Source organism: Hippocampus zosterae, chromosome 14, assembly GCF_025434085.1.
Source record: "Hippocampus zosterae strain Florida chromosome 14, ASM2543408v3, whole genome shotgun sequence".
Classification (NCBI taxonomy): domain Eukaryota; kingdom Metazoa; phylum Chordata; class Actinopteri; order Syngnathiformes; family Syngnathidae; genus Hippocampus; species Hippocampus zosterae.
The window spans coordinates 17812747-17840654 of record NC_067464.1 but is presented as its reverse complement, the minus strand read 5'-3'; the positions used below and the strand labels follow the sequence as shown (position 1 = coordinate 17840654).

At 43.3% G+C, this 27908-nt stretch overlaps 4 protein-coding genes and 2 long non-coding RNA genes across 9 annotated transcripts; 3 read left to right on the top strand and 3 right to left on the bottom strand.

Annotated features, from left to right (window-relative positions):
• Positions 1-93: 93 nt before the first annotated feature.
• grxcr1b (glutaredoxin and cysteine rich domain containing 1 b) lies at positions 94-1611 on the top strand. Its single transcript, XM_052085875.1, has 2 exons — positions 94-1045; positions 1235-1611. Exons 1-2 carry the CDS (start codon positions 635-637, stop codon positions 1277-1279), a joined length of 456 nt encoding a protein of 151 aa, XP_051941835.1. The 5' UTR covers positions 94-634; the 3' UTR covers positions 1280-1611.
• Positions 762-2962, bottom strand: LOC127614571 (uncharacterized). Its single transcript, XR_007966615.1, has 3 exons — positions 2778-2962; positions 2637-2696; positions 762-901 (listed from the first exon to the last, which is right to left on the bottom strand). It is a non-coding gene; the product is annotated as an uncharacterized LOC127614571 (long non-coding RNA).
• A 177-nt stretch (positions 2963-3139) lies between these two features.
• On the top strand, positions 3140-9911 carry tmem151bb (transmembrane protein 151Bb). Its single transcript, XM_052085773.1, has 2 exons — positions 3140-3620; positions 6796-9911. Exons 1-2 carry the CDS (start codon positions 3525-3527, stop codon positions 8203-8205), a joined length of 1506 nt encoding a protein of 501 aa, XP_051941733.1. The 5' UTR covers positions 3140-3524; the 3' UTR covers positions 8206-9911.
• Positions 9912-11036: 1125 nt separating this feature from the next.
• Positions 11037-13868, top strand: mtres1 (mitochondrial transcription rescue factor 1). Its single transcript, XM_052085870.1, has 4 exons — positions 11037-11150; positions 11579-12014; positions 13339-13411; positions 13483-13868. The coding sequence occupies exons 1-4, from the start codon at positions 11132-11134 to the stop codon at positions 13663-13665; spliced, it is 711 nt and encodes a 236-aa protein (XP_051941830.1). The 5' UTR covers positions 11037-11131; the 3' UTR covers positions 13666-13868.
• Positions 13869-14118: 250 nt separating this feature from the next.
• Positions 14119-14754, bottom strand: LOC127614562 (uncharacterized). The gene is made up of 2 exons (XR_007966606.1): positions 14499-14754; positions 14119-14423 (listed from the first exon to the last, which is right to left on the bottom strand). It is a non-coding gene; the product is annotated as an uncharacterized LOC127614562 (long non-coding RNA).
• A 23-nt stretch (positions 14755-14777) lies between these two features.
• Positions 14778-21115, bottom strand: bend3 (BEN domain containing 3). Of its 4 annotated transcripts, none has more exons than XM_052085706.1 (6): positions 21014-21115; positions 20679-20758; positions 20393-20554; positions 19492-19546; positions 18902-19074; positions 14778-17254 (listed from the first exon to the last, which is right to left on the bottom strand). In XM_052085706.1, the coding sequence occupies exons 4-6, from the start codon at positions 19541-19543 to the stop codon at positions 15035-15037; spliced, it is 2445 nt and encodes an 814-aa protein (XP_051941666.1). In that variant the 5' UTR covers positions 19544-19546; positions 20393-20554; positions 20679-20758; positions 21014-21115; the 3' UTR covers positions 14778-15034. The 4 variants fall into 4 exon arrangements, with proteins under 4 accessions (XP_051941666.1, XP_051941669.1, XP_051941667.1 ...); XM_052085709.1 differs by having other exon boundaries at positions 20393-20467; XM_052085707.1 differs by having other exon boundaries at positions 20679-20784; positions 21014-21108.
• Positions 21116-27908: the final 6793 nt, after the last annotated feature.

Below are 27908 nucleotides of genomic sequence, written 5' to 3'. Positions count from 1 at the left end.
GGTCTGAAAACAAAAATGAAAGCCAAAAAAAAAAAAAGTCAACGCAAAATAGTATTATCAAAAATCCCAAACTGCAAAGTATGTTTAAAAAATGCAAGTTACTCAAGACTTGACCCCTTTGAATATCGATTTTGACCGTACCCACTCTTCCACAGTGCTTCCCTCCTGTTGAACGTGGCGTTTACATAATGAGTGTCCAGTAGAGCACCCGGGTGAGAAACTCTTCAGATTGTAGGGTCAAACAAAAGTTACAATGGAGCAGTTAGCGCAGAAGGTCATCAGTAGTTTCTTGAGGGGTAATACTCGGTCAGTGTCAGTTTATCAGAGTGCTGGTATATGTCTTTTCGAGACAAGACACAGATATCTGCTCCTGGCAAACGGCCAGTCCATTATTGAACATGCTGATATGGATCAGTTTACAGTTTGCCCGTTTTAGCTGTTGCCATGACAGAGGCTCATTTATTATTCAACAGTTTGGTGTCTGGTTTTTGCACTCTGGGTATTTTCGGTTCATTTTGGCACGTCGGGATGTTTTTGTTGGATATATGCGCACTAATTTGTTACCTCTTAGATTGAAAGAGTATGTCCGGTGTTGTTGACTGGGGTGTGAAATGTGAAGTATTGTGGTGGTCCAATGGAGGGCTCCAAAGTCAAAGAGGAGACAGTGAGGACGGTCAGGTTCAGAGTAGCGTCTGCCAACAGCGGCCGTGTGTTGGCTGAGGTGTTCAAGGATGAGACACGGTGGTGCGGGTCGGTGTCTGACCCTGTGGACTTGGACAGAAGCGGCGGTCCAGAGGCACAGCGGAGAGTCTCATCCCCCACCAGCGAGGCCAACAGCCACCTGAAAGGCCTGGTGGTTGACTCTTCGATGGAGGAGAATGGAGGCGAACCCGATGACCTGCTTTTATATGCCAGTGCCAAGAGAGAGAAGCTCTTCAGCTACACGCGGCTCAATATTTGCAGCAAAAACGGGACCGTAAGAGGGGTGAGGAACAAAGTCAGCGCAGGCCAAGTGCTTTTCAACAACCTCTCCAAAGTGTATTCTGTAAGTAGAAGTTGATATTGAATGAATTATTTCAATGATTTGTGGTTATTGGCACCATCGTTTTGACGAATGGGAACAATCATGCGATAGGATTCTTGAAAGCATGCTCGTGCATTAGAACTTCAGGATTTATGTTTGTCTTTCAGATGAAGTGATGTAGCCATAAATTGTATTCTGTCTTTCTTTAAGGGACCACTTCGTCACCAGAAAAGGAGACCTTGGGAAAAAGATTAGATTCTTTCTCATTAAAGCAAGACAAACGCCGTTTGCTCTGTGGCCCCTCCCTCTGTTGTGTTTTGTTCCTTTTCCCTTAATTCAGTGTGGGCCTGGCGTCTCCCCAGTTTTTTTGCATGTTGAATGTATCGTGTGAATGATTTTTGGGTCTGTGTGGCACACACTGACCGGATTGTCCCATTGGAATAATATTTGATACTGTACTTTTGGTAACTTCTTACGCACAGTAGTCACCTCATATGTTAAGATGTAATCGTAAATTAAGTTTTCCGTGTTGCAGATTATTTGCTGGTTGCTCACGTTAATGAAAATAAATCAACGTTGGGCCGATTGTTGGGGTTTAGTTATTTTCAGTTTCTCTCACGAAAGTAAATAAGGTGTAAAAAACATTATTTGATGTTGTTTTTCCCCAAGTGTTGTCACAGTTGCAACATACTGCAGTTCACAGACAAACACATGGAGAAGTTAATAATGGTGCATATTTATACAATTACTGTACCACCATCGTAAAGACGACAGGCATCATGAACTGCTTTAACGTTGCGTTAGTAACATTAGTAGTTAGGAAACAGTTATATTTCATTTTAACTCATTCAATACCAGCCAATTCTAGACCAAGTCTGAAAAGACGTTTAAAAACGTCTTTGGAAGTGAATGAGTGAAAGTAACTGTCATTTTCAGTGAGCTCTCTCTTTACCATGTTGAAAAGGAATGTGGAAAATTTAAAGTGAATTAATCTTTTTATCATACCCAGATCCACTGGTGAAAGGACACTTTGTTATTACGACTTCAAAATGGCGCCGCGTGAGTGGCTGCCTTTCCAGCAGCTCTTATATTTTGTTGTTCTACTTCTTCTGTTAGGGTTTGGATGTGACCCCAACAGCACGACAACAGGCAGGTATCGTGGAAGCCAACACTTGGCGTAGTTTATTTAAGAGTGGTCACAAAATCACTCAGGGAGAAGCGCAAGGAGTCCACAAGGAAATGTCTGCACAAGGAACAAGAAGCTGCAGGAGTCACTGGCAACAGAGTGCTGACGGCACAAACTTGCACTGGGAATTGCACTGGGGAATGGTCTGTGAGTCAATTTGTACCAGTCCAAACAAGCAGATAGGCAACAGGTGGGTGATGAGCTGATGAGTCTCAGGTGTGAGGTGCAGAGAACCCTGGCTGAGGAGGCTGCCTGGCTGGCCCCTCCCTATCATCTTCCTTATATAACTTTGCTGCTGTGAATCGGGAATTTCTCCATTGCGAGACTAATAAAGTCATTCTTATCTTATCTTAAATTTGAGCTTTCGTGTGTCCTCTGAAAAGTAACATTAGGTCTGAACAAGTCACGCCATGAAACGCTTCTTACCGTGCTCATTGCTGTTCTTGTATAAATTATGATTCTTGCATTTTGCCATGGCATCTTTTTCTTTAAACCAAACATTAAAAGACAGATGATACTTTTACAGTGCATGCGTTATTTTGGTTGTTGCTATATTTGGTTTCTCACCTCAACTATTCATTCGTATGATTTCTTTGGTATGTTTTTTACGTGTGAAGCTCTTCAATCATCTGAATCCAGAGGCATGGACCAGCTCTGGATTCAGCGGTGTGGATCCCCCCCCCCCCCTGTTGTGCAAACAAACACAGACAAGAACATGTTCACAACACATATTTCAGGAAAAACTGCATATTAAAAAATGGGATGTGATGTGTTCAATTATTCGTGTATGGTTGAGTTAAAAAAAACGCCATATGCGCAGCAGTGTAGTGTTGTTGTTTTGGGAGGTGTGAGCGGTGCTTTCCCTTTAAGTGATTTCTGCAACAGCCTCGTTTCACTGTGTGGGCTACCTGCCGCTGCCTCCTGCCTACCTCAGCACCATGGAGAGCAACCCTGCCAACCGTACACACGCCACGAACGACGTCGTCTGATAAAAGAAGCCGCGACCCGGAAGTGTAGGTCATGCTCTTTGTGGCATAATATTCGGAACCCCGATTTTCTATCGTGTTGCTGCGGCACACCGTAAAGAGGGGTCGCAAAGGGGCGGGTGGTAGTTTTGGATGCGGGCTTTCCCACACGCGCGTATCCATCTTCGAGCCACCGCATTCCCAGAGTTGTCTCCCAAGTCCTTCCGGGCGTCTTGAGCTTTTTTTCTTCTCTCGCTTACCTCAAATTGTAGCTGCTGTCAGTCAAGATGGGTGTGCATTAACGAGGTACTCCACGCCCCGTCATCATCGTCAATCGCCGATCGGCATCATGTCCCCTCCAGCGTCGGCTGCGACTGCCAGCGAAAGCAACACCGCCACCACCACTACTACCACCGTCGTGTTTGAAGAAGACACCAGGGAGGAGGTATCTTCTTAACGCATACATCTTGTTGTGTGTCAGGGAAGGTAAACCAATCCATGTGCATGCGTGGACGGCTTGCGATGCGAATGTGGACTCGTGTGTTTTCATAGGGCTTTGCCACACTGTCTTCTCAATGGGTGTGCGAAAACCACCACTATCCAAAACGCAATAGGATATAAAAAGTGGAGAGTATAGAGTGGAGTATAAAAAGATTTGCACTGTCAACATTAGAGATATGCTAGGATTTGTGTGCCTCAAGGTACAACATATACAACTCATTGTATATGAGTTGCAGCATATGTCCAATGCAGCAGCCCCAAAAAAATGTTACATGTTGAAAATTAAAAACACTGTCACCTCATTGATGAGGCATCACATGTATAAATTCACATAGATGTGTGATTAGGTTTTTTTGTGAAGATAATCAATGGAAATAAAAGTGGTAACAAAAATTAAGTAAACCTCTCACAAATCTTCAAAATCACACACATCAAAAAGCTTTAAACACACTGAACAAACCATTTTTTGGGGATGAGTATTTTTCTTGTTGTGTGTTCCTGGTAGTTAACCCATTAACTTGTTCATTTATTTCTCAATAAATCCATCACCATCACTTCATCTTGACACGGCGCTCCTGTTGCATCATTTATATTGTTTATCTTGGGCCTCGGCTCAATCCAACAGTGCACATCGTAAAACTGCACTGTGTAGTCACTGCAAAATACCGTAGTGAGTATGTGTGAGTGTGTGTGTGTGTGTGTGTGTGTGCGTGTTGTACTGTACATGTAGAGAGGATTTTCTTTTTTTTTTGGGAGGGGGGACTTGGGCGGTTTAGCTACTGTATCAAATAAATAAATAAATAAATAAATAAAGCATGGGGAGAACGCATTAACTCCACACAGGAAAGCTGGAGTTGAACCCCAGACCCCGAGCTGTGTGACAGACATGCAAATATTAAACACAACATTATTCAACAGAAACAATAAGACCATTTCAATAACATGTGGCATGAGGTTGATCCAAAACGAAACTGGGATTTCTGTCAGAATTGTATACAGAAAGAGAAGATGAGGCGAGTAACTGCAAAAACATCCAGATTAGATAACAGCGTCACTACCATTTTCATTTTAGGGCTGGTGTGGAAAAGTAACATAGACATGACATGCTGGGTGGCTGTGAGAGTGGGGAGTCCATTTGTTTACTCAAAAGCACAGTTTATATATCTTCACCAGTGGCTTCTTAGACATCTTCTCTCTAGCACCAGGATAGCATTTACGCAAGCAACAGGCAGCAGTCAGCCTTGAATCATACCAGTCAGACCACGGGGTTGTGTCACAAACTGTGGTGGTGGAGGACCCCATAAAGCAGGCTGTAGGGAGGTGCAGGGTGAACTTGACAAATTGTATTCGCAAAACACTGAGTAAACTAAATACAGAACACAGACCTGAAAACAACAAGAATCCAAAGTTTAAAAAAAATCCTATTGCAGACCCCCCTCAAAAAGTAATACAAACAAAAATCCATGGCAGTAAGACAACACTGACCAACAGAAGCAGTGACAGCAACAGAAACAATGAGCTGACACTGAGTGGTCGGGCTGCGAGTCCTTTTAACAGAAAATATACTAGTGACCAACAATGCCGCTGTAGGAGGAGCCCTACTGAGCCACCTGTTGGTCCCAAACACATCAACCATGACAGGTTGCTCATGACCTTTTCTAATTGGGCCCACGTTGAGATGAATTCTCTCTCCGATAGGCCCAGTCCAGCCAGTAGGATTACAAATCATATAATCATTATAAAAGAAATGAGATTTGCGATCTGCATTTTAATCCAGATTTATAGAAAAAGTTGTATTGATATTTTTCTTAGTTGTTTTTGCTGCGCACAAAAGGGATATACACTGCAAACAAAAGTGAAGTCAGCCCGAAGTGCAAATATTTTTTAACCCAGCTTCCAAACTTTGCTTTTTTTCCTCACCCCATAATTTTGATTCAGGTCTTCTCATCAATCATACATCATTTTTTTCCCCCTTTTAGTTATTTAGGAGACATAAGATAAGATATCCTTTATTTGTCCCACACTGGGGAAAATTACATTTTTATGACATACATATTTAATTTACATACTCTTATTTATTCACTTTTAAATGTTTTTTTTTAAGTCTTCTCTTCATGTGTTTAAATGTTGTCAATGTATGTCCTCTTTGTCATTTTTATAAGCCACTTTTCTTCTCTCTGCTTTGATTCTGTAAGTCGCTAAGTGTTCTGTTTGTAAATGCTTGGCTGTGTGAAGCACATTCAGTTTCCTTGTGTATGAAATATGCCATACTGTATAAATAAAGCTGCCTTGCTTTGCCTTTTGTCTTTTGCTTGCTATGTTCCACGTCTGGACAAAGAATTGAAATTGTCAGTGTCCTATTTATTTCCTGCTAACAAACAAAAAATGCGTGTTACTTGGAACAACAACAATTTTAATGAATGAGCCTAAACTGAATTGACCAATTCCATGTGAATGAACGTGGCATTTGAATTACTTCAAGAAACCATATTTCCGGGGATAGGAGTTGATGTTAAATTAGCATGGGCTAAATACATTGATAATGTAATAAATGAAATCAGTAAAAAAAAAAAAAGTTAATTTAAGAAAATAATAGACATCCGTTTAAGATATTACCAGTGAAAGAGCTTTTTAAGTCAGTCTGTCTGCTGCTGTTGGTTGAGGCCCCATAGTGTAAAATGTTAAACTGAGATGATCAAATCCGTAAGCTTTTTGGGGTTATAAATGTAAAATACTGGGATTAATTAATATATACCGATTTACATTTATCCAACTCGCTATTTATGAGGTGTGTTTTTGTCTACACTTGGGAAATATTGTGAATGTATGTTTGTTGTTATTGTTTTAAGGTGTTGTCATTTTTGTTGTTTTATTTTGTGTCTTCTTTTTTGTTGTAAAGGTGTATCACACTCTAAAGTGTGATACACTTTGTGTAAGTGGACTCCAGAAAGAATAGCGATGCAGCCTGCCAAAACTAATGCAGATCACAATAAACGAAATGAAACGTAACAAAGAACCAACAATCAAAACGATACCGTGTTTGGAGACCAAGTGTTTGGAGTCCAAGGAGACCCTTGTCAGAGTTTTGATATATTTCCTTCTTTCTTCTTTCTCTGCAGCAAAAACCCCTCAAGCAATCTCTGAGCAAGTCACTGTGTCGCGAGAGTTTCTGGAAATGCCTTCTCTTGTCCGTTCTCATGTACAGTTGCATGGGAGCCATGGTTTGGTGTCACGTGACCGAGGTGACCCGCCTCACCTTTGACAGTGCTTTCAAAGGCAAATCCATGATGTACCACGACAGTCCCTGCTCGGATGGTTACATTTACATTCCTCTGGCCCTCCTGGCCATGCTCTACTTGGTCTACCTGGTGGAATGCTGGCACTGTCACGTGCAGAACGAGCTGCAGCACAAAGTCGACGTGGATGGCATTTACGAGCGAATCCACAGAATGCAGCAAGCCAAACCTTGCATCTGGTGGAAGGCCATCAGCTACCACTATGTGCGTCGCACCAGGCAAGTCACACGCTACCGGAACGGGGACGCGTACACCAGTACCCAGGTTTACCACGAGCGAGTCAACACTCACGTGGCGGAAGCGGAATTTGACTACGGTCACTGCGGAGTGAAAGATGTCTCCAAGCAGTTGCTAAGCCTGGAGAAGTCCGCCCTCACAAAGATGCGTTTTACCAAGTGCTTCAGCTTCGCCAATGTTGAATCGGAGAATTCGTACCTGACACAGCGAGCGAGGTTTTTCACCGACAACGAAGGTCTCGATGACTACATGGAGGCCCGGGAGGGCATGCACCTGAAAAACGTTGAGCTGAAGGAATATATCATGGCTCTGTCTCACCCAGAGCACCACCCTTGGTATCTGTCCCATTATGTCTTCTGGTTGGCCTCATTCCTCACCTTCTCATGGCCTCTCCGGGTTTTCACAGAATATCGAACCGCGTACGTTCACTATCGTGTCGAGAAACTCTTCGGACATGATTACATTCCGGTTACGCCGTGTGAGGATCGTCCGTATTGGCGACGTATCCCTCGTGTAAACACTATCGACAGCACCGAATTGGAGTGGCACATTCGGTCCAACCAGCAGTTGGTGCCCAGTTACTCAGAGGCAGGCCTCATGGATCTAGCCCAGTGCCCTTCCAGCTTTAGTGGCATGCGTCAGAATTGTGAGCGCTGCCACAGGGCCATCAGCTGCTCTTCAGTGTTCTCCAGAAGCGCCCTCAGCATCTGCACGGGAGCCAGCTCCCGAATCCCCTTCAGCGGCAGCCGATTCTCCTTGGCGCGACGCTACGGATCACAAAGAAGCTGCTTTTGGAGGAGCGGGAGCTTGGACGAACAGGAAAGTCCCAGCGAAAACACCCGCTGTCTGTCGGAGCGCCTCACCAACGACGACGAAGAACCACCGGATTACGACGACGCACTGTGCTACCCGCTGCTCATCGTCCACTGCAGCGAGAACTGCCACAACCACAGGTCCTTCCACAGAAACGGCTCTTGTGTGGAGACTTCGTTATGACCGCATGAACAAAAAAACAAAAAACAAATTGAGAATATCTGTAGCATACAAACACTTGGCTGCATGAGTGATACACAAATGCCTAAATCCTGAATGTGTGAATTAGCAAAGCAATAAGAGCGATTCGTGATATGTGAAACTTACACACATACAAAGACTGTTAACACTGCACATCATTGCCATAGCTTTGAAAATCTCGATATATAAAAGTGGCATTGCAGTTACCTCATGCAAAAAAACAAAAAGAAAAAAATGGACATGTCTAAAAGTTGAAATATGTGCATCATCGGCGACTAGTTACTTGGCAAGTTTGATGAAATTTTTAGCTCACGGTTCACCTACTTCGAACTACAGCAATAAATGCAAAACCCAAGTAGAATCATCCCAAGTGGAATTAAAATAAAGAATGTTAGTTGCACTAATTCATATAAAAGGAAGCAGATCGAAACACGAATCTATTCCACACGATACGTGCTTACTGTTATTATTAGTTTACATTCATAATCTGTCCATCTATTCATTTTCAATAGGGCATGTCCTCGTGAGATGCAGGAAAACACCCCTGACTGATTGCCAGCGAATCACTGGGCACAAATAGACAAAAAAGCCTTTCACTCTCTCATTTGCACCTACGGACAATATAGAGTTGACCTCAAAAGAATGTTTTGGATATTTGGAAGGAAGCCGGAGTACAGGGGGAACATGTATCTCTCTCAGTTTGACCTTTATATCGGAAATTCATTTGAATTGTTTTCCCCGCATAATTGCTTGTAGAAGAATCATCAATTAGTGGGCAGTTTATATTTTGCAAACTTTGAGTATGGTATACAAAGTACATGTATGCACGTACAGTGATCTTGATTTTTGAAGGTGATTTTGATCATGTTGGTTGAAAGATATTCTCTTAAAGCATACTTTTTTTTTTTTACTACCAACTGTCACGATCTGAAAATGACCTGTCAACTGTAATATCACCTGCATGAATCTTGCAGACAGAGGTTTACATTTTACATGATGAGGAGGTTACAAACGTCGCGACTGGATCTTTCAAACACTGACACTCGGTCTGTATTTATCAGCAAAAAAATCATCATCAGGGCACCAGATTCATGACCGCGATTGCATAATTATGTCCTAACACAGTGTATTTCACAAACATTGCTGAATGTCAGCCACCAGCGTACATTACGTAGCACGTGTCACTTATGTAGCTATTGGAAAAGGAGTTCACGCATCATACCACATCTCCACTCTACGTTTATCCAGCTCTTTCAAATGCAATTGACTTCAATTAATGCAAATATGTTAGTGCACATATGTTTAGACACTTGGTACACCATTTTATAATCTAGATTTTTTTGTATAACATAACTGTTGAACATAGTCAATATTTTCAGTGTAGTCAAACCAGTATTATGCACTTGAAATTACAAAAGGCTATGACTTGTACTGATGCTGAATGTTGATGTATGTTGGAAATACAGTAATGTCGTATTCAAGATGTATAGCAGTGCCCCCCCCCCCCCCCCATATACCAGGTCTTGTGTGGTATATTTGTTATATCAAGGTTGTACCGGAGCATACACCGTACATCCTGACCGGGAATACGTCAGCACCCACCTACCTGCACCCTGCTGTAGACGAATGGTTGCCAGTAAGAGAAAAAATGCTCCCTGGTGGAAAAACGGTTTAGGACCACTGCTGTATTGCATCATATGTAACAAATCAAATTTCTTACTTGTTGTACAAATATACAGTACATTATTGCTGTCTTATTCTTCATATTACTGTTGGGTAAAAGTGATTATATTAAAAATATGTAAGCAGTTCTATCTTATGCTGGAAATCAGTTTCTGCAATAAATGTCAGTACAAGCCTATGTGTGTTTAAATCGGCAAGGCGCAGCTGCCTCAGAGGTAAAATTAAGATCATTCAGTACTAGCCATTTTCAGACCCGTTTAAAAAAATGTACTTACAGTCTTGGAAAGAAAAAAAAAGCTATGAAAAAAAGAAAACCTAAGTACATGGGATTGAATGTGTGAAGTCTGAAACGACATATAAATGTATTTGGGAGTGAATGAGTTAAACTCTTTGTATTGTGTCCTTTATTATTATTCATTCATTCATTCATCTTCCGAACCGCTTGATCCTCACTAGGGTCGCGGGGGGTGCCGGAGCCTATCCCAGCTGTCTCCGGGCAGTAGGCGGGGGACACCCTGAATCGGTTGCCAGCCAATCGCAGGGCACACACAAGACAAACAACCATCCACGCTCACACTCACACCGAGGGACAATTTCGAGTGTTCAATCAGCCTGCCATGCATGTTTTTGGAATATGGGAGGAAACCGGAGTACCCGGGGAAAACCCACGCAGGCCCGGGAGAACATGCAAACTCCACACAGGGAGGGATCGAACCCGGTACCTCTGCACTGTGAAGCTGACGTGCTAATCACTGGATACCTGTTGTGTCCGCCATTTATTATTATTATTATTATTATTATTATTATTTTACCTTGCCATCGACAGGATCACTGGGAAACTGAAGCCTTTCCCACCCTGGACTGCACCTGCCAATCACAGGGCTGTTTGAAACCAAAAAACAATCATTCACATCCACACTTATTGATAATTTAGTCTTCAGGCAATCTATCATGCACGTGACGATGCTGGAATCAATGGCGTCTCCGTGGTTGGACACGCCCCCGGCATAAATTTATTTCAGCCCACTCGGCATTTATAGATTGTTGTAGCGTTATTATGCATTTCATCCCAAATGCACAAACCCCAGATCATTTATACAATTGCACTCGCCTTGAACATGTTTAACATGTGCCATACATTCCTCAACGGTAGGTGGCAGCACTGCTGTCAGACAGCTGATGTGACAACACAAAAACAGTCAGACGACAACAAGCACCACAAGCTATGCGAGGTTATTCTCTAGGTGAGTGACGACACGCGTGCTTCCTTTTACTGCAAAGTTATAACGTTGTAGCACTAGGATTTAACAGCAAAGTGAAATAGGATGTTCAGTAATCGCTGTTCTGGTGAAAATTTGAAGGACCCCCCCTCCCCCCTTGGCCGTTGCCGTCTGTCGATTGTTTTCAAATAATGCGTGCATATTCGCTGGACTTGAAGACAACGCACGACAACACGTTCGAGTGTTCGTTCAACACTTCATTCATATTTTAGAGAACCGTTTTTTAATCTGACGTTTGTGCCAATTATAATAACGAATAGGTTAGGTTAATCTCGCGAGATCCCGTGAAGGACGACAGAGATGTTTTTTTATGTCAGTTAAAGAACATTATTTTTCAAGTGTATTTGCTCTATTTTGTTCCTTTTCATTAACTTAATAACACTGGATTGTAGTGACTGGTTGGGGCTCCAACATGCACAGTTTGGTGGTACAAGCTCTTGCCATGAGGCAGCTGGGAAGGCTGAACCCGCGCCATCTACTGGCTGTTGGATATGGACCTGCACAGACTGAATGGTGTCCCAGAACTATCCATACACGACAGTTGTGGGGCTGCTCCGCTTATCCCACACTGGGCTGCCACGGGCCGGCTCTCTGCAGCAGGGATGCCGTCAGGACGTGGTCTGTCCATCAGCTGCGGTTCAAAAGCAACAAGAAAAAAGGTGCTGCTAAGCCAACGCATGAGGAAGAGGAAGACACTGAGAGCAGCGATTCTGAGGATGAAGTGGACGAGGAGCCAAATATGCCAAAAGACTATAAAGACATTGAGAAATATGTGCAGTCCTTCCGTTATGATGTCATTTTAAGAGCTGGCTTGGACATGGCGCGCAAGTAAGTCTCACAGATTAGGGACACGTAACAAAACCTCTACCTGATATGTTGACAACTAATATGTTTGTACCCCGCTAAAAAAAAAAACATAGACCAGTATGGATTTGTTGTTTTCTTGCTTGTTTCACCAGCTCTGAGTAGCGCAACAGCAGCATGCTGTTCTTGCTGCTGTCACCAGCGGTAAAAGCACAATGAAAGGAGCCAAGATTCAAACATGCGAATCTTCGGTCACTGGGTAACCCACTCTACCAACTCAACCACAGCCACTCGGCAAGACCAAAATGCTGTTGTTGCACTGCTGATAGCCGGTGACACCAGGAAAACTAGCTGGTCACTAGTTGTTACCAGCTGCTGCCAGGGTCCCAGCAACAAGGCGGCCCTGCTAGGCAGCCGTGGCTCAGTTTAGAGAGCGGGTCAGTGAAGTCCAGTGAGTGAAGGTTTGGCTGTTTGAATCTTGGTTGTTTTATTTTGTCAATATCAAGACCGGCATGACCACCCCCCCCCCCCAAACAAACACAACAATACAATACAATACAATACAATACAATACAATACAATACATGCTGATTTATATAGCGCTTTTACAACAGCGGCAGCTGTAACAAAGCGCTTAACAAAACAGTTAAAGTAAAATAATAAACACAACACATAACATAAAACACGGACAGTCGTGCAGTCCTAACCACTTTTCCGTCAGCAGTTTGAGATGAAAGAGGAGTGAATCAAAGTGTCCTTTCACCAGTGGATCAGAGATGTCATGCTCGAAATGTGCACACATCGGCTACAAGCTAAGTTTCAAAGTCAACAAGAAGCTGTAGCACCCATTGACGAAAAAAGAGATTGGTTCACTTCTCCTGTCCCATGGAAATCCATTTCAATTCCAAGCGGCGACTCTTGGTTCCAAATACGCATCGGCGCTCTGCGCCAACGCTCCTCTCTCCTCATCCTCAACTTCAGCAGCCATCCAACAAACAAAAACAACATACTGGTCTGTGTGTGTCTACTGTATCATCTAATAATAACATGAATGATAGGTAATTTGAACAAATGTGTGACTTCAGAAGTTTCTATCAAACCGGTAGCCCTTAACAATAATCAGTAATATCAAAGAAGTTGCCCTCGGTTTCAAAAAGGTTGATGACCCGTGCCTTAGATTGTGCAATTGTTTCTCATAGAATGTCACATGTTTTCTTGCGGTCTGGGCTGAAGTAAAATGCCGCGATTTTGTTGAGAGTAACATGTTTGGGGCGGGGGGGAAGTCGTCAGGAATCAAAGACTTGAAATACTGTTCCATCCATCTGATGATCTTTTGTCTTTCCAACAGCAAAATTGAAGATAGCTTCTACAGCAACCAGCTCAGACTAAATGGACAAAAGCTTATCAAGAAAAGTAAAACCGTGAGTATATCCCTACAACTAATTCCACACATTTCTTGTACCGTACATTGACAATCATGTTCTATATTTAGGTGAGAGTTGGGGACACTTTGGACCTGGTGATATCAGAAAACCAAGATACCAACACTGTGACTTTAATGAGAGTTATCCTGAAAAAGGTTTTGGGTGAATCCACTAACACAGAAAAGTACAAAGTTTCTTTAAGGCGCTGGAAGTTTATGACACTACCCAAGGAAGAGGCCTTCAAGCCTTGAAGTTCATAAACGTTGCAGTTGTTAAAAACATCGGCCAGTTAAGGCACTACATGGACATGCTACATTGTTCACATGACATCCTCTGCGATGTGTCCACAAGAGTGTGATGCGGCCACCTGGGAAGATCGATCAACCGTTCTGATTCCAGACATGGAAAAAACATGTTTCTGCTGTGCAATAAATGTGCACTTGGATGAATTCTGCATAGTTTGATGACTTGAACGAGTCTACCCACTTCCAACTGTTTTTTGATGGAAATGTTCACTAAAACCCGTTCATGTAAGATGAATTCGCCGGCAGGGCAAAATCGTACCATTGAAAGGTTCATTAGTTCAGGTAAAACATCTACCGGTATATATTTACAAGACATTTCTGTGCACCCCCGACTAGTTTAAAATCAGCATTTGGATGAATGTTGCATTTGTGGAATATGAATGACTGGTAAGCAGCAAAATCCATCCGGGAAGACCACTTGCCATTGACTCTAAATGACATGACGGTGCCAGTGATGTCAGAATCTCATCTTGTGAATGTCACAAGACCAAATCCAGAACACGTGATGGTTGTTTCCTAAGCCTGTCGTCTCTTTTATGTCATGCTCGGTCAAGAGCAAGGGACGAAATGAACACCCCCGGAGACGGCTAAAAATGACTGCGTTCGTTTTCCCATTTTCCACAATGTCAATATTAATCAGAATGCCGCGTTTAACACTAGTGGCAAGCACATAGAATATCTTGTAAAGAAAGTTTTTGACTTGACTTCCCATTTAACTCATTCACTCCCAAAGACGTTTTTAAACGTCTTTTCAGATTTGGTCTAGAATTGGCTGGTACCGAATGAGTTAATAATTCTCCCTTGCCAAAACAAACTGGCACAGCATCTCCCCCCAAAAAAGACAGTTTATCAGTGTTAATACAGTCCCTTACCTTAGAGCTGAACAGGAACGAATCAAGAGTAAAAGTCCCAAAGTGTCATGTGATTTTATTCGAAATAGGTGCTGAACCACTGTCGTGTTAAACATTTTTTTTCCTGTAATATAAACCTCTATAACAAGGCTTAATAACAGCACGTCATTAAAACCGGCGATATAATCCAACATCAGTCAGTGAGATTTCTGCTCTTTTAGGAAACTATACTATAAACAACTTTTCTTATTGTTGAAGGCTACGGCAATGTTAAATAAGCTATGACAAGTTTTGGCTTAAATAGACGCTTTTGTCATACATCTGGAGCCCGGAGCGGGACGAGGAGTTGTACGGAAGAAACACCAGACAGGTTGGCTTGATCCTAAAAAGGACAGGTTTGTAAAGTTAAGCTTATATGCTGTGCAAAAATGTGGGTGTGGGGGTGTGAGAGAGAGAGACAGACACTATAACACAGAATTTGACCTTTTGGCCTTCTTCAGAATGTCACACTTTTTCCGATTGGGGCGCCTGCAGCGTTCATCGATGCTCGGCACGCACTCGTAGTGCCACACTTCCTCCATCTTGTCCACAGGGTACACCGTTTCCACATAGTGACGGATCAGTCTGAGGCGCGCGGGGTCCAGCTGTTTCTTGTTGCAGGCCCCGGAATGGTTGTACTGCAGGCGCAGGTTCTCCTGGGTGAAGAGCTCAGGGAAGAGGCGCACCAACAGTCGGGCGGCAAAGTTTCCAACCGAGAGGCTCTGCTGCACTATTTCCCGTACCTCCGCGTCGGAGAGCAGGTACGCTGGCGGAACCGGGAAGTCTGGTTGTGAAACGATCAGTTCATCCAGGGGGATTTTGCAAAAGTCTTTCGTGCTCTTCTCAGGCGGTAACGCGGGAATATCCGGATCCTCCCTCATGCCGTCTGGGTGGATCTGGTTGAGGAAGAATTCCTGCTCTGCATCGTGAGCGTCGCCTTTGCGATGCTGCAGGTAGGATCTCCTCTGCTCCGTGTCGCGTCTCCGGCACCTCTCGTCAAGTTTCCCCACAAACTCCAGCATCCACACTCGGTCGTTCCTGGCTCGCGGGTAGACCAACTGCACGTAATGGCGGATCAGGTTCACCCGTTGGGGATCCAGCTGCTTTTTCCCCAAGGAACCGCTGCAGTTGTACAGCTTGCGCGTGTTCTCGTGGGTGAAGAGCTCAGGGAACATGAGCACCAGCAGCCGGGAGGCAAAGTTCCCAATGGACAAACTACATTCGTAGTTACACTTCAGCTGCTCCTTGGACAAAAGAAACTCCTGGGGAACGTTAAAATCCGGTTTGGGGATCTCCAGCGTGTCAAAATCGACGGGTGACAGCAGCGACTTTTTGGGCTTGCGCGAGGGCCTTTCATTGTCGCACATCTCCGGAAGCTTCAGGACGGAAATGTCCTCGGACATGCCGGCCAGGTCATAGCGTTCGTCGTTGAGGTTCTCGGCTTCACTCGCATTGCCGTTGCTGGGAGGACCATCGAAGGCATCATCCATATGCTGAAGGCACACCTGAAGCCAGCTCTCCTCGGGCACATCTGGAAAATTGGTTTCCATATACTTTCTGATGATTTCCATCCTGTCCGAGTCGAGAATCTGCTGGGCGACACCGTTCAAACAGTTTGAGCCCTCTGGCGCTCTCGTCCCCTCTTCAAAGAGCTCGGGGAACAGTCGACGCATCAGGAAAATGACAAAGTCTTCGGGGGACGAGAGCTCATCCAGGTCCTGTGCGGCTTGGTCGTTGAACATTCCCGCCAAGCTGCCCTGCTCGTTGTCTCGAGAGAAATGCTCCCCGCGACCTTGCTCGTTTTCCAAACGGTAACTCGGAGAACGCTCCGCTTTGATTGCGTCTCCCGCCGTTGTCTGCTTCCTGAGCAACCGGGTGCTTTCCATGTCTCTGTGGGCCCAAAAGCGATTAAAAAAGTCATTAATCTGAGGGAGGCACTCTCCCTTCCATACAGCGTTGTTCCTGACTGAGGGATAGCACGCCTCCACGTAGTTGCGGATCAGCTGCAAATGGAGAGACTCCAGCGATCGCTTGGTGGCCACGCAGTCATGGGAGCAATCCCGGGCTTTGAACAGCTCTGGGAAGAGATGCACCAGCAAGCGACAACCGAGCTCTCCCGCGTTGGACGTCTGCCTCATGAGAGGATTCAACTCTTCGCTTGTCAGCAAATATTCCGGCGGCGGCTGGAACTCGGCCACCATCTGCGCCGGTTTGATCTGCTTCTTGATCCGCATGACTTCCAGACTTAAGAGGTCCACCTTGCTGTGCAGCTGAGTCATGCTGGAACTGAGACTATTGAGAATGAAAAACATCTTTTCGATTAAAGGGGAAATGCTTGAGTCCTTTGACCACGTTTGGCCTGAATTGTCCGTGCTTGGAAAAAACTCCGAAAAGCCATTTTCCTGGGGACTCGGGAGAGTGGAGGAGAAGTGGCCGCTGGAGTTGTGCAGATTTCCAGAAACTTGACCCGCTTGCTGCTCGACATTCTGCATGTTCTTCTTCTCTAAGATTCTGTGGGAGATACTGAAGAGAGGCTTTCTGTAGGAAATTCTGGATTTGCCATGGAGGTTGTCTCTCGTCTCTCCGCTCGTGCTGAGACACAGAGGCTCATGTCTGCTGCTCTCATCTGCTAACTGCCGCTTCATCTAGAGGGAATAACAAAATGCGGACGCAATTAGGGCAATATTTCAGACCTGACAACTCGGGCTGAACCATTGATCAAAAGCCTCGTCTCGGACGAGGCCATTTTGTGATCATCAAAGCTGTTTGTTTTTAAAGTGCTCTTCTGCCCCAAAGTTCACTAATCAGAAGCGGCATCTGGATAGGTCACGCAAACCAAATCGGTTCAGAATTGTTAAAAAAAGAAAACTGTGACATTCATATCACTCAGGCACCCATCCTCCCTAAACTCCTTGTTTTGTTTTTTTTTAAACATAATTTGTAAACATCCATCTATTTTCCGAACCGCTTGATCCTCACTAGGGTCGCGGGGGGTGCTGGAGCCTATCCCAGCCGTCTTCGGGCAGTAGGCGGGGGACACCCTGAACCGGTTGCCAGCCAATCGCAGGGCACAAAGAGACGAACAACCATCCGCGCTCACACTCACACCTAGGGACAATTTTTGAGTATTCAACCAGCCTGCCATACATGTTTTTGGAATGTGGGAGGAAACCGGAGTACCCGGAGAAAACCCACGCAGGAACACGCAAACTCCAGACAAGAAGGCCGGAGCCGGGTTCGAACCCAGGACCTCTGCACCGTGAGGTTGACGTGCTAACAACTAGAACACCGGGCCGCCCATAATTTGTAAACATTACCGTTAAAAGTGAATATTGCCCTGAACCATAATATGAAGCAAATATCTGCCAGAAACATCACAAATCAATCTTTTCCCACACATTCCTAACTTGAGAAGTAAAGTCATGAGTGTAGCATGAGAGCGAGCTGTTTTCATCGAACTGTGATCTGCTTCTCAGACTGCCGGTGAACTCCGTGCACATGACCGCCGTCAAAGGACCTCGGGTAGTGCAAGCTAGCACAGCATCGAGTTGGCTTGGCCTTTTATGCAAATTGGTCACACTGACGCACAGAACAATAATCAAAGAACCGACTTCACAATGCAGAGTGAGCCGCAGTACGTTTTGTCCTAATGCGGAGCGACTACGCCTGCATCGCAAACAAAGGTTTAAAGACGGTTCCAATTTAATAATAATAATAAATTTTATTTACAAGCCCCTTTCAAGACACCCAAGGACACTTTACAATAACAAAAAAACACAAAACAATACGGTTTGAGCAGCGGCAGCCAAAACGCGCCAGCGTTCACTCAACCCGGAAGTCAGAAAGAAACCACAAGGGAGGGAGAGGGGGAGAAAAAAACCCCCACGCTCGAACTACCCTCATTTTGAGGATAATTTGAGTTGGGCAAAAAACTCCTGCACAAGCGTATGACAGTTACAACAGGTCACAAGACATAAACAATGAAGACGGTGAAACAAGGGAATGTATGAAGGAGGGGGTGATGGATGAATTTCATCTTGGAATGGATGCATTGAAGCGACTTGATTTTCTGTGGGAAATAAATTTGATTTGAACTCAGAATAAATAAAGTCAAACCACCCGAGGTGTTTGTGTTGCCTTTAATGTTGATCAACAAATTGTGAAGCGGTGTGTTTTGAGGTAAAATGGGGATGGCACTTTGTGAGCAAGAGCATGTATTTTTTTTTAATCGGGTGTCCTATATTAACAATCTGATTGAATCATCTGTGGAAATAAAAAAAAACAACCCTCACCTCTTCTGCAACTTTGACTCTCTTGCCGCTTGAGAACTGTTTGGAGTCTGGTTCCATTTCTGAACAAGTTCGTTTACCGGGCTCGGCGGTCCCATGAGAGTCCCCTTCACGCTCTTCGGGTGCCTCGCAAAAGGCAAAATCCTCAGTCTCGTCTTTTTTACCATGCTTGTGTTCTGCCAAAATAAGATTATCATGCCTTCTTATCTTCAACCACACTGAAAAACAATGATATGTTATGAACGTCAATCTACTGGAAAAAAAAGGATATAAAAAAAATAAAACGAAGGTCCCCAATATAAATGTCTCCATGCCCCAATTAATTGCTGACTACAATTAGAAACACACCTCAAATAAAAATATCTCCTTTCATTCCCCGTCAAAAAAAGCAGGTGGTGACATAGTTCAGATATTTTAATATATACAATATGTTCACATTGCAAAAACAAATGCAACAAAAATGTGAATCCACGGCATCCGTGATGTGACATGGCCTGATTGTTATGTGCGTAGCCCAGATTGATAATTAATGTCATACATTATTCAATATTTGAGACTTGACTGACACATTCAAGTTTTGAAATAATGTTTACCTTTTTCAAGCATTTTTTCATCTGGGGCTTCCTCACACTTGGAGGAATTCATAGCCTTCAAGACAAAAATCGTCATTATGTGCTGTCAATCAAACACTGCGATACATCAGAATAACTACTCACAACCATTTTGAGATGTTATGCCTTCGGGGGAAATTTCAGGATGACCCTAAAATGCACTACAACCTTTACAGGTGACCTTACTTTGACCTTCTCTAAATTATTGAATGTATATGTCACACTTTTCACTCTTTCAGTACATTTCACAAATTGTTTTTGCGTCTTAAGGAGCTTTGCTGTAAAATTCACAGCCGGTGTTTTATCCATGAAGCCACCAAGACATTTCCAAGGAGGTCCACTTCTTTGCCTTTCTGTGACTCATTCATTCTGTGTTCTTGTGTCAACCTGTAGGTAGGCACGGGAAGGAATGAAATATATGTCGGTACCGGCATTACGAACTCAGGATACTTTTTTTTTTTAAACTACACTCCGTTACAGTTACAGAAAAAAAAACTTGAAATCAGATTACAGGTTCATCGATTGAAATAAAAAAAAATGTAGATTATTTTGCAGGATTGCATTTTTAAAGGTGGGAGAGAGACGGCACTTTGATGTCCTTGATCACCCACTGTGTGTTCAAAGGTAAATAACATGAAAGAGGACTAAATAAAAAATTCCCACTGAACCCAGAAATGCATCAAGAAGATACATTTTAGCCAGTCGTGCAAGTAGTTGGACATGCACATTCAAACATTTAGATTAAAATTGAGTAACATCTATTTTTAGTTCATCCTGAAATTTAACCCGAAAGGCCAATATAACTATTTTTTGTGAGTACTGTTTATAATTATTGATTCTATTTGACTTAATCATCATATGATAAATCATTTTCCCCCCTCACCTGTTTACTGTTCCAGGGTGCTTTTTAGACCGAGCTACATCTTTCATTTTCTTTTGTAGTCCGTCTACCACAGATCTGTGACCAAACAAACAAAGAGGCGTGGGGAAACGGTGATCCGTGGGGTGACATGTGTGACTTGTGTGGACACATGGCCGAACATTGCTGGCGATGAAACAGAGACGTGGCACATCATGTCATCGAAGAAGCCGTTAAGTTGTCAATGTTGTTGCGGACGCCAGCACAGTGACAGAGCAGGCGGCGTGTGATGGCATCATGTGTCACTGACTCATTGCAGGAGAGGCGATGTGACGCCGATTCGTCAGCTGGACGTCCCACTCTACTTCCGCATTCCTTCGCCCGACGACCCTTGAACCAAAACACACCAGCAAATCCTGCAGCGCGGAAAGCGGCTACTTGCAGACCCACGCATGATAAATTTCTTGTTTTCATGCCCAGACAAGTGTCAAATGGATCGGCCAGTTTGTGTACGATGTGTGAATTTGAGTGACGCGACGGTGTTTGCGAGGACCAATACCTCGTCCTGCTAAAGCTATTGCTAATTTGACGGAACAGTTCCAGTAAGAAAAGAGAAATCAAGTGTCCATGTCGTTAAACGCTCACCTTCACAAGTGAGAGCAATCCTGAGCGGACGTGTTTGCACAATGTCACCGCGTATAACGGTTGACACCGTTGTTGACCATGATTTCCCACTGTCCGTCCGTCCACTCCCGTGGTTTCTTGCGTGACGTATTGTGACGTCACACTGCGCGCGCCTGTGTCATTTCCGCACATCTCGGCGAGCGACATTTTTTACTCTGTTGCAATTTTGCCATCACTACATTGACAGTTAAACTTTTAAAGTTTCGGCAGCAGACCGTACGCCACGTGAATATGTTTTTTTCTCATAAAGAAAGCATTTGGAACAACGGCATTATTACCACCCAAATCAAAACGTCATACCTCAAATCCTGTGCAAAATGAAACACTTTTTAAAAATGAATAAATATTCCAACTGTACGTGCATTTATATAATTCATATTATGTTATCATATGAAACGCCGATTTCATAAGGCTTAATTCTGTTCGAACCACTGCCGTGTTTAACTTAAAACACTTTGAGCAATTCCACCTCAGTGACTACGTTACGATAAGAAGGGCACACAGACATGGTAAATTAACCAAACACAACATAAGATCAATGCTGCAGACTATTGAAAATATAATTTACAGTACCAAGAAAAGAATACGGTCTCTATTCATGTGAAACATGGAGGAGGCTCTGTTATCCTCGGGGACTTGCTTTGCTAAATTTGGAAGAGGGCCTCCTGAATCTGTGCTGGGTAAAATGAAATCTCAAGACTATCGGGGGATTTCTAGAGAGAAATGTGCTGCCCAGTGTCAGAAAGCTTGGTCTTGGTCACAGGTCATGGGTCTTGCAACACGAGAATGACCCAAAACGCATAGCTAAAAACACCAAAGAATGGTTCAGAGCAGTGGTTCTTAACCTGGGTTCAATCGAACCCCAGGGGTTGGATGAATCGGTCTCAGGGGTTCAACAGACCCTTTGCCATGGAGGTTAAGACCCACCCGACTCAACATGTCAGTTATGACTTGGCCATCACTGGCTGGTTGATTTTGTGGACAATTAAAACAATTCATACTTTATACTTATATGAATTGTGTTTATTTTTTCACGTCTTGAATTTGTAAAAAAAAAAAGTTGATATTTTTCACTAATCAAGGGTTCGCTGGATGTGCATGTGAACTGATTGGGTTCATTACCTCTAACAAGGTTAAGAACTACTGATTTAGAGCAAAACAGATTATTCTGAAGTGGCCCTTTACCGCATGAAGCCTGATTTAAACCCTATTGAACATCTGCACAACAAGCTGAATCATGGTGTGTTGGAAGCACCCTTCAAACCTGAGACAACTGGAGAGGTTTGCTCATGAAGTGCAAAGGTTCGATTTAAACTTACACAAATCACGATTGCTTTTAAAGGATGCGCAACAACATATTAATTTAAGTGTACCATCATTTTTTTCTAGGCCTGTGTCATGGGTTTGTTAATCTTGTTGAACCACAATTCTAACGCAATGGCTGAGTTTCGTTGGTTAATTATCCTTACATTTGTATTTAGTGTTACTTTTAACAGATTCCATTTTTTCGGTGACAGCTGTAGTTTTTCTTTTTTTTTTAGTTACAACGGGGAACCAACAATTTTGTCCTCAAGTGTACTGCAAACCCGTATACAGGTATGTAAGGCTTACTAACGGTTGATATAATAGGGAAACAGCGTCTTCGAGTGGCAAGAGCGTGTAATAACAGCTTAATGGATCTGCACACCGTGCTGCGTAAAGTCTTTGTCATGCATTAATGCCTTGATCTTTTGAAAAGAATTTTACAGCGATTATATATCGATAGAAAGTAAAATTTGATCAAAATAGATTCGTCATGTGTCATGATTTCATTAAGCCAATGCCTGTTGCATCCATCCATATCTGATCTGCTTATCCCCACGAGAGTCGCAGACGTGCTGGAGCTTATCCCACCTATCTTCGGGCAGTAGGCGGGGGTAGACGCTGAACTGGTTGGCAGCTTTGAACTGGTTGCCAGCCATCCGCAGGAACACAAAGAAAATATCCATTCACACTCACAGTCACACCTAGGGACAATTTAGAGTGTTGCATTATTTCCCATGCATGTTTTTTTTTGTTATGTGGGAGGAAACCGGAGTACCGATACCCGGAGAAAACCCATACAGGCATGGGGAGAACATGCAAACTCCGGAGCCGGATTGGAACCCACAACCTCTGCATTGTGAAGCGGAATGTGCAAGACACACGGACAACCATGCCACATGCATTATTTACACAGTATTTCATTTAAATGTATGTTTTTGTCATGTATTGGATCTAAAATGGTCTAGCGGCAGCTGCATCCGCGGGACTGTGCCATACAGCGCCCTAAAGGTGACATGGAAGAAAAAAAACAACAACTGTGCATTTCTCAGCAAAGATAGAGAGATAACGCAAACCTTTTTTGTTTGTTTGTTTTTACAAGGGGATGCTTTTTAAAATTTTCTTTTTTTTAAAATGCGCGTTCGTGTACTTCCAGGTCAGCTTGGCTACTATAGACTCTCTTGCGCAGTAGATTGAGAGACGACACGACTTCGGGGAAGGAGAGAATCATGGAGGATGGAAACTGTATTCAAGCTCAAGAACAGATTTAATGTCTTTGTATTTAAAGCCAATTTCAAAGTACTGTAAAATCATATTAAACTCGCCAACGAATGAAAACACTTTATGTTTGTTGTTTTCAGTTACCAGGAAAAGATGACCCGGGAAAACATGAAGCGCATTAAAAAAAAAAAAAGTTTGCGTTATCTCGCAATCTTTGCGAGGGAACGCGTTTTTTTTCTTCCTTCCATGTCACCTTAGGGGTTCTCTCGTGCCATGAACACAGTCGTTACATGGTTTCTGTAATTGTGCCATAGTGGTGGCATTAGGAGGTAGATTAAATTGGGTAATTGCCCCTGCAGTTGTGTATATCATTTTAATAAGATATCCTTTATTTGTCCCACACTGGGGAAATTTACAGCCTCCAGCAGCAAGAATGTGGGTAGAAAGAAGAAAAAACAAACAAACACCGTTCAATTAAGTGCAATATAAATACAAAATGGATAAATTGCTGTTCTATTTACACTTGTTTTTCACATTTTACTGACTAGTAATTTTAATTACTAGTTTTGAACAGAAGTCAAGCAAAAACAGCAAGCTTTCATCAGCCACACAAAATGATGGCGTGATCTGGCCTGTGTCTTGCGGGTCTCGGATTCGATCCCCCTGGACTTGAACGTAACAAATGGTTGTAGACGTTTATATTGACCATTGCTGCTAAACCGCTTTTCGCTGATGAATGGAGCTTACGGTGAGATGAACAGAAAATTCCATTTTAATTACTGCCGATTTCAGGCACATACTAGCAGCCAATGTTCTGTCCTGTCCACAAATACGTTGACAGAGAGACGCTGTAAGAAGTCAATGTGTTGGCTGATGTGATTCTCATTAGTTGGCTAATGAGCTGTCTCCGTGGCAGTCTGGTCTCTGTCAGGCAACGGTACGAGTGCAGCCTGTGCGGGAGAAAGCGCGGCCCGGGGTCAGCCAGGCGACTGCGTGCGGCACTTAACACAGGAAGCAGCTCATTAAAGTGTCCTTTTTAACCAATATGATCGTCTGTGTCAAGCAGGGCTGCTCAGCCGTACTTGCGCCATCACGGGAAAATGACTCTCATCCATCACTGTTCGAAATACACTCATATTACTGTCATGGGTGTTTACGGAAAGACCATTCGGAATTGCACCAGTGGAGAAGATAAGAACGCCTTTATATGTCTCATAATGGAGAAATTCGCAAATGAGAGCAGCAAAAATTTTGAAAGGAAGAAAGTAGAAAAACAAAGTATTTGCATGCACAAAAATAATTGGAAAAATCAATTGTACACAGTACAGAATGCAATATAAAATGTAAGATGTAAGCATGTATGCGCCTGCATATTTGCTGCATAATGTGGCTGTGCTATTAAAAATGGGTGAGTGGGGGTGAATCCAGGTTTTCAGGTGCGTCGATTCAATAGCGGCGGTACCTCTCTGACCACCAGACCGGTCAGGCAACAGACTATGCCTTAAAGAAGTATATCTCCAGTGCCTTAAATGCGGGACTTAATCCGTCCATCTACGTCTCCCGTGGGAGCTGGCTTCTTCTTGATTGAGAAGAAACATAAGACATTGAGACCTGGTGTAGAATACAGAGGACTTAATGAAATCACGATTAACAAGTACCCCCGACCTTTGTTCAATTCGGCTCCTTTACAAGCTGCCACCAAGTTAAATCTCCACAGTGCCGATCATTAGGTTACAATCAGGAAAGGGGATGAATGGAAAACTGCACTTGGGCATTTTGAATATTTAGGTCTGCCCTTCAGTTTGACTAATGCCGCTGTTGTATTTCAGAACCTCATCAATGATGTTTTAAGTGATATACATGCTCAAACTTTGGTTTGTCTATCTTGATGATCTTTTAATTTTTTACTTTTTTTACATTCAGGAACATCGCCAACATATTCGGAACGTTCTGCAACATCCCCTCAAGAATCTAAAGGGGGAAAAGTGCTAATTCCATTCTTCTGAGTCTGTTTTTCTGATTCATCAAAGAGAAAGGACAGCTTAGAAAAGATCCTAGCAAGACTCACGCAGTGGTTATGTGAGTTGAAAAAAAAAAGGTCCAAAGTGTGACTGTTAACTTGTGCATTCATTGAAGGTGTAATGACAGTCATCTCCACAATGCTTTTGCCTAAGATACAGCCCCAAATCATCAACGGCTATGGAAATTTGCACGTTTTCTTTAGGCAGTCGTTTTCATAAATTTCTTTGCAACTGCACCACATGCTTAATGTGTGGCTATATCAGGAAGGGGCAGAGCCGGCTTCCTACTCAGAAAACGGAGGTCTTTTGGAGCTCAGGGGTCACTCCTAAAGACCTTCGATGACTTAGTGGTGGCTTCATCCATTCATTGAGGTTTCTCGTTTGGGCTGCGATGCCTGGTACAGACTAGAGCCAGGAAGGGTTGAGTTAAGCAAAAAATTCGATAGCGCAGTCATACGGCCGGTGGGGAAAATAGTGATGAATTTCACATATTTTATATTCCAAAAAAACAATACCGGTAATTGATATTTTCAAGGTGGCCCCAAATAAATGTACCTTGATTATGAAAACACAAACAAACAAATATTCAGGAGGCAGGGGGAGTCAATTAGACCTAGATTCATTTTTTTTTTAAGTTATATCCTGTAATTCTACGACATACAGCGTCTTCGGCCAGACTTCCCTCTTTGTAAAAAGTTTTATGAAGTTATTTAGTACATTCTGGCCCTGGTGCAACTGCCTTCCTTGTTTAGTTCTTTTAACTTTCCATGTACCTTTCCTCATGTCTCCTCACGGCGAGGATCAATATTTCATGAAGTGCCCAAGGCTTTCCTTGGTACAAGCTTTGGACAGGAAGCCATGATGACTGAGGAAGTCTCAAACAGTTGACGAAGTGGACGCAGAGAAGCAACATGTAACACACAGCATTTTTTATTTATTTTTAAAAATAATTGAAATAGTCACTTTTTTTTAAAAATAATTGAAATAGTCCTTGTCACGTCCTCAAGCATTACGATTTACCCTTTGTGTTCCTTCTGCCCACTTCTCTATTTTGCTCATCAGATGTTGCCTCTATTAATTGTAGTAATGCGGACAAAAGCGTGGAATCCAACGTTTCCATGAAAACGAATTATCTCACAGACCGCATTCCAAACCAAGGGGTAGTGAAACTGGCCAAAACCATGACATCAAACAAGGATGTCCCCCACGTTGTATTCTTTAAAAAAAAAAAAAAATTAAATTCCATCAGCTCCATGATGTCATACGGCGCCCTGAGCTCTGTTCCTCAGGTAAGGCCCGGCTTTGACGGACAGCTGCCATCAAGCGGCCTGCGTGGTTTCACACCTCAGCTGCTTCCTCCTTGTAGACTGCGGGCCGGGGGAAACCACAGGCTACCAGGCTGGCGCCAGCTCGTGCAGCTCGGAGCAGGGCAACCAAGCCCAATCAATAGCGCTGCATTTCCTGTCCATTTGCTCAAGTCTCTTCATTAATAATTACTGCTTGGCGGAGCTTCAATGTTCTGGATGACTGGGCCAAGAGGAGAAGGCTGGGTGACCTTTGCCCGACCCCGATTTGACTTGGATCACATCACGCATGCAAGAAAGTGACATGGATCACTTTATTCTTCAGCTGTAAATGTGCCATTACCACCTCCAGAGAGGGAATATCACGTCAAACTCAAGTTTGAACCCAACAATTGTTACACTTATCAACTGATCAGAATATTTGAGACAACATGGCTATTTGGCTATGCTTGTCAATTTGTATTGTTCCGGGAAGCTTGTTGAGTTCTGATTCAGGGCTGGAAATGATGATTCAGATTTTTTTTTGAACAAGTTGACACTCGTGGGATTTATATTTTTTTCGGTACAGAACTAATTAATGGAATAATATTTCACGTAATGAGGAGGGAATGCTTTGGAATAATCTAGATTCACCGACTAGCAACTAGAAGATTCATATTGTGGAGTAGTAAAAGTGACTAGGTGACTAGTCTGGAAAAACCACAACTCGTATACCATTATTGAATATTCCATCACTTAACGACTGGTGTATGTTCACCTTTCCTCACCTTACTTCTCTCTGCTCTTTCTGATGCAGGTTCTTCTTTTGGAATAGGTCCACCCCCCACCCAAAAAAAATGTACCTAAACGGCAAACAAAAGCAAAATGTATTCTGCTGTCTCTCAAACTTTGACGTTTCAATCAATTCCTGCAGGATTCACTTTCCAACTGATCTTAGTCTCTTGCAGATAACTATGGCAACAAAAGACAGGTTCAACAAGTCGAGGACAAGTGTGCATCAATTCGAAG

Bases quoted from the DNA above. Each gene is read 5' to 3' on its own strand.
- bend3 (XM_052085706.1), bottom strand. From the start codon at position 19,543: ATGAATTCCTCCAAGTGTGAGGAAGCCCCAGATGAAAAAATGCTTGAA. The intron at 19,075-19,491 runs GTAAACATTATT...TTATTTTGGCAG, and splicing joins TGAAAAAATGCTTGAAAAAG to AACACAAGCATGGTAAAAAA. The intron at 17,255-18,901 runs GTGAGGGTTGTT...TATTCCCTCTAG, and splicing joins GAGTCAAAGTTGCAGAAGAG to ATGAAGCGGCAGTTAGCAGA.
- grxcr1b (XM_052085875.1), top strand. From the start codon at position 635: ATGGAGGGCTCCAAAGTCAAAGAGGAGACAGTGAGGACGGTCAGGTTC. The intron at 1,046-1,234 runs GTAAGTAGAAGT...TCTTTCTTTAAG, and splicing joins ACCTCTCCAAAGTGTATTCT to GGACCACTTCGTCACCAGAA.
- tmem151bb (XM_052085773.1), top strand. From the start codon at position 3,525: ATGTCCCCTCCAGCGTCGGCTGCGACTGCCAGCGAAAGCAACACCGCC. The intron at 3,621-6,795 runs GTATCTTCTTAA...CTTTCTCTGCAG, and splicing joins AAGAAGACACCAGGGAGGAG to CAAAAACCCCTCAAGCAATC.
- mtres1 (XM_052085870.1), top strand. The intron at 12,015-13,338 runs GTAAGTCTCACA...TCTTTCCAACAG, and splicing joins GGCTTGGACATGGCGCGCAA to CAAAATTGAAGATAGCTTCT. The intron at 13,412-13,482 runs GTGAGTATATCC...TTCTATATTTAG, and splicing joins TTATCAAGAAAAGTAAAACC to GTGAGAGTTGGGGACACTTT.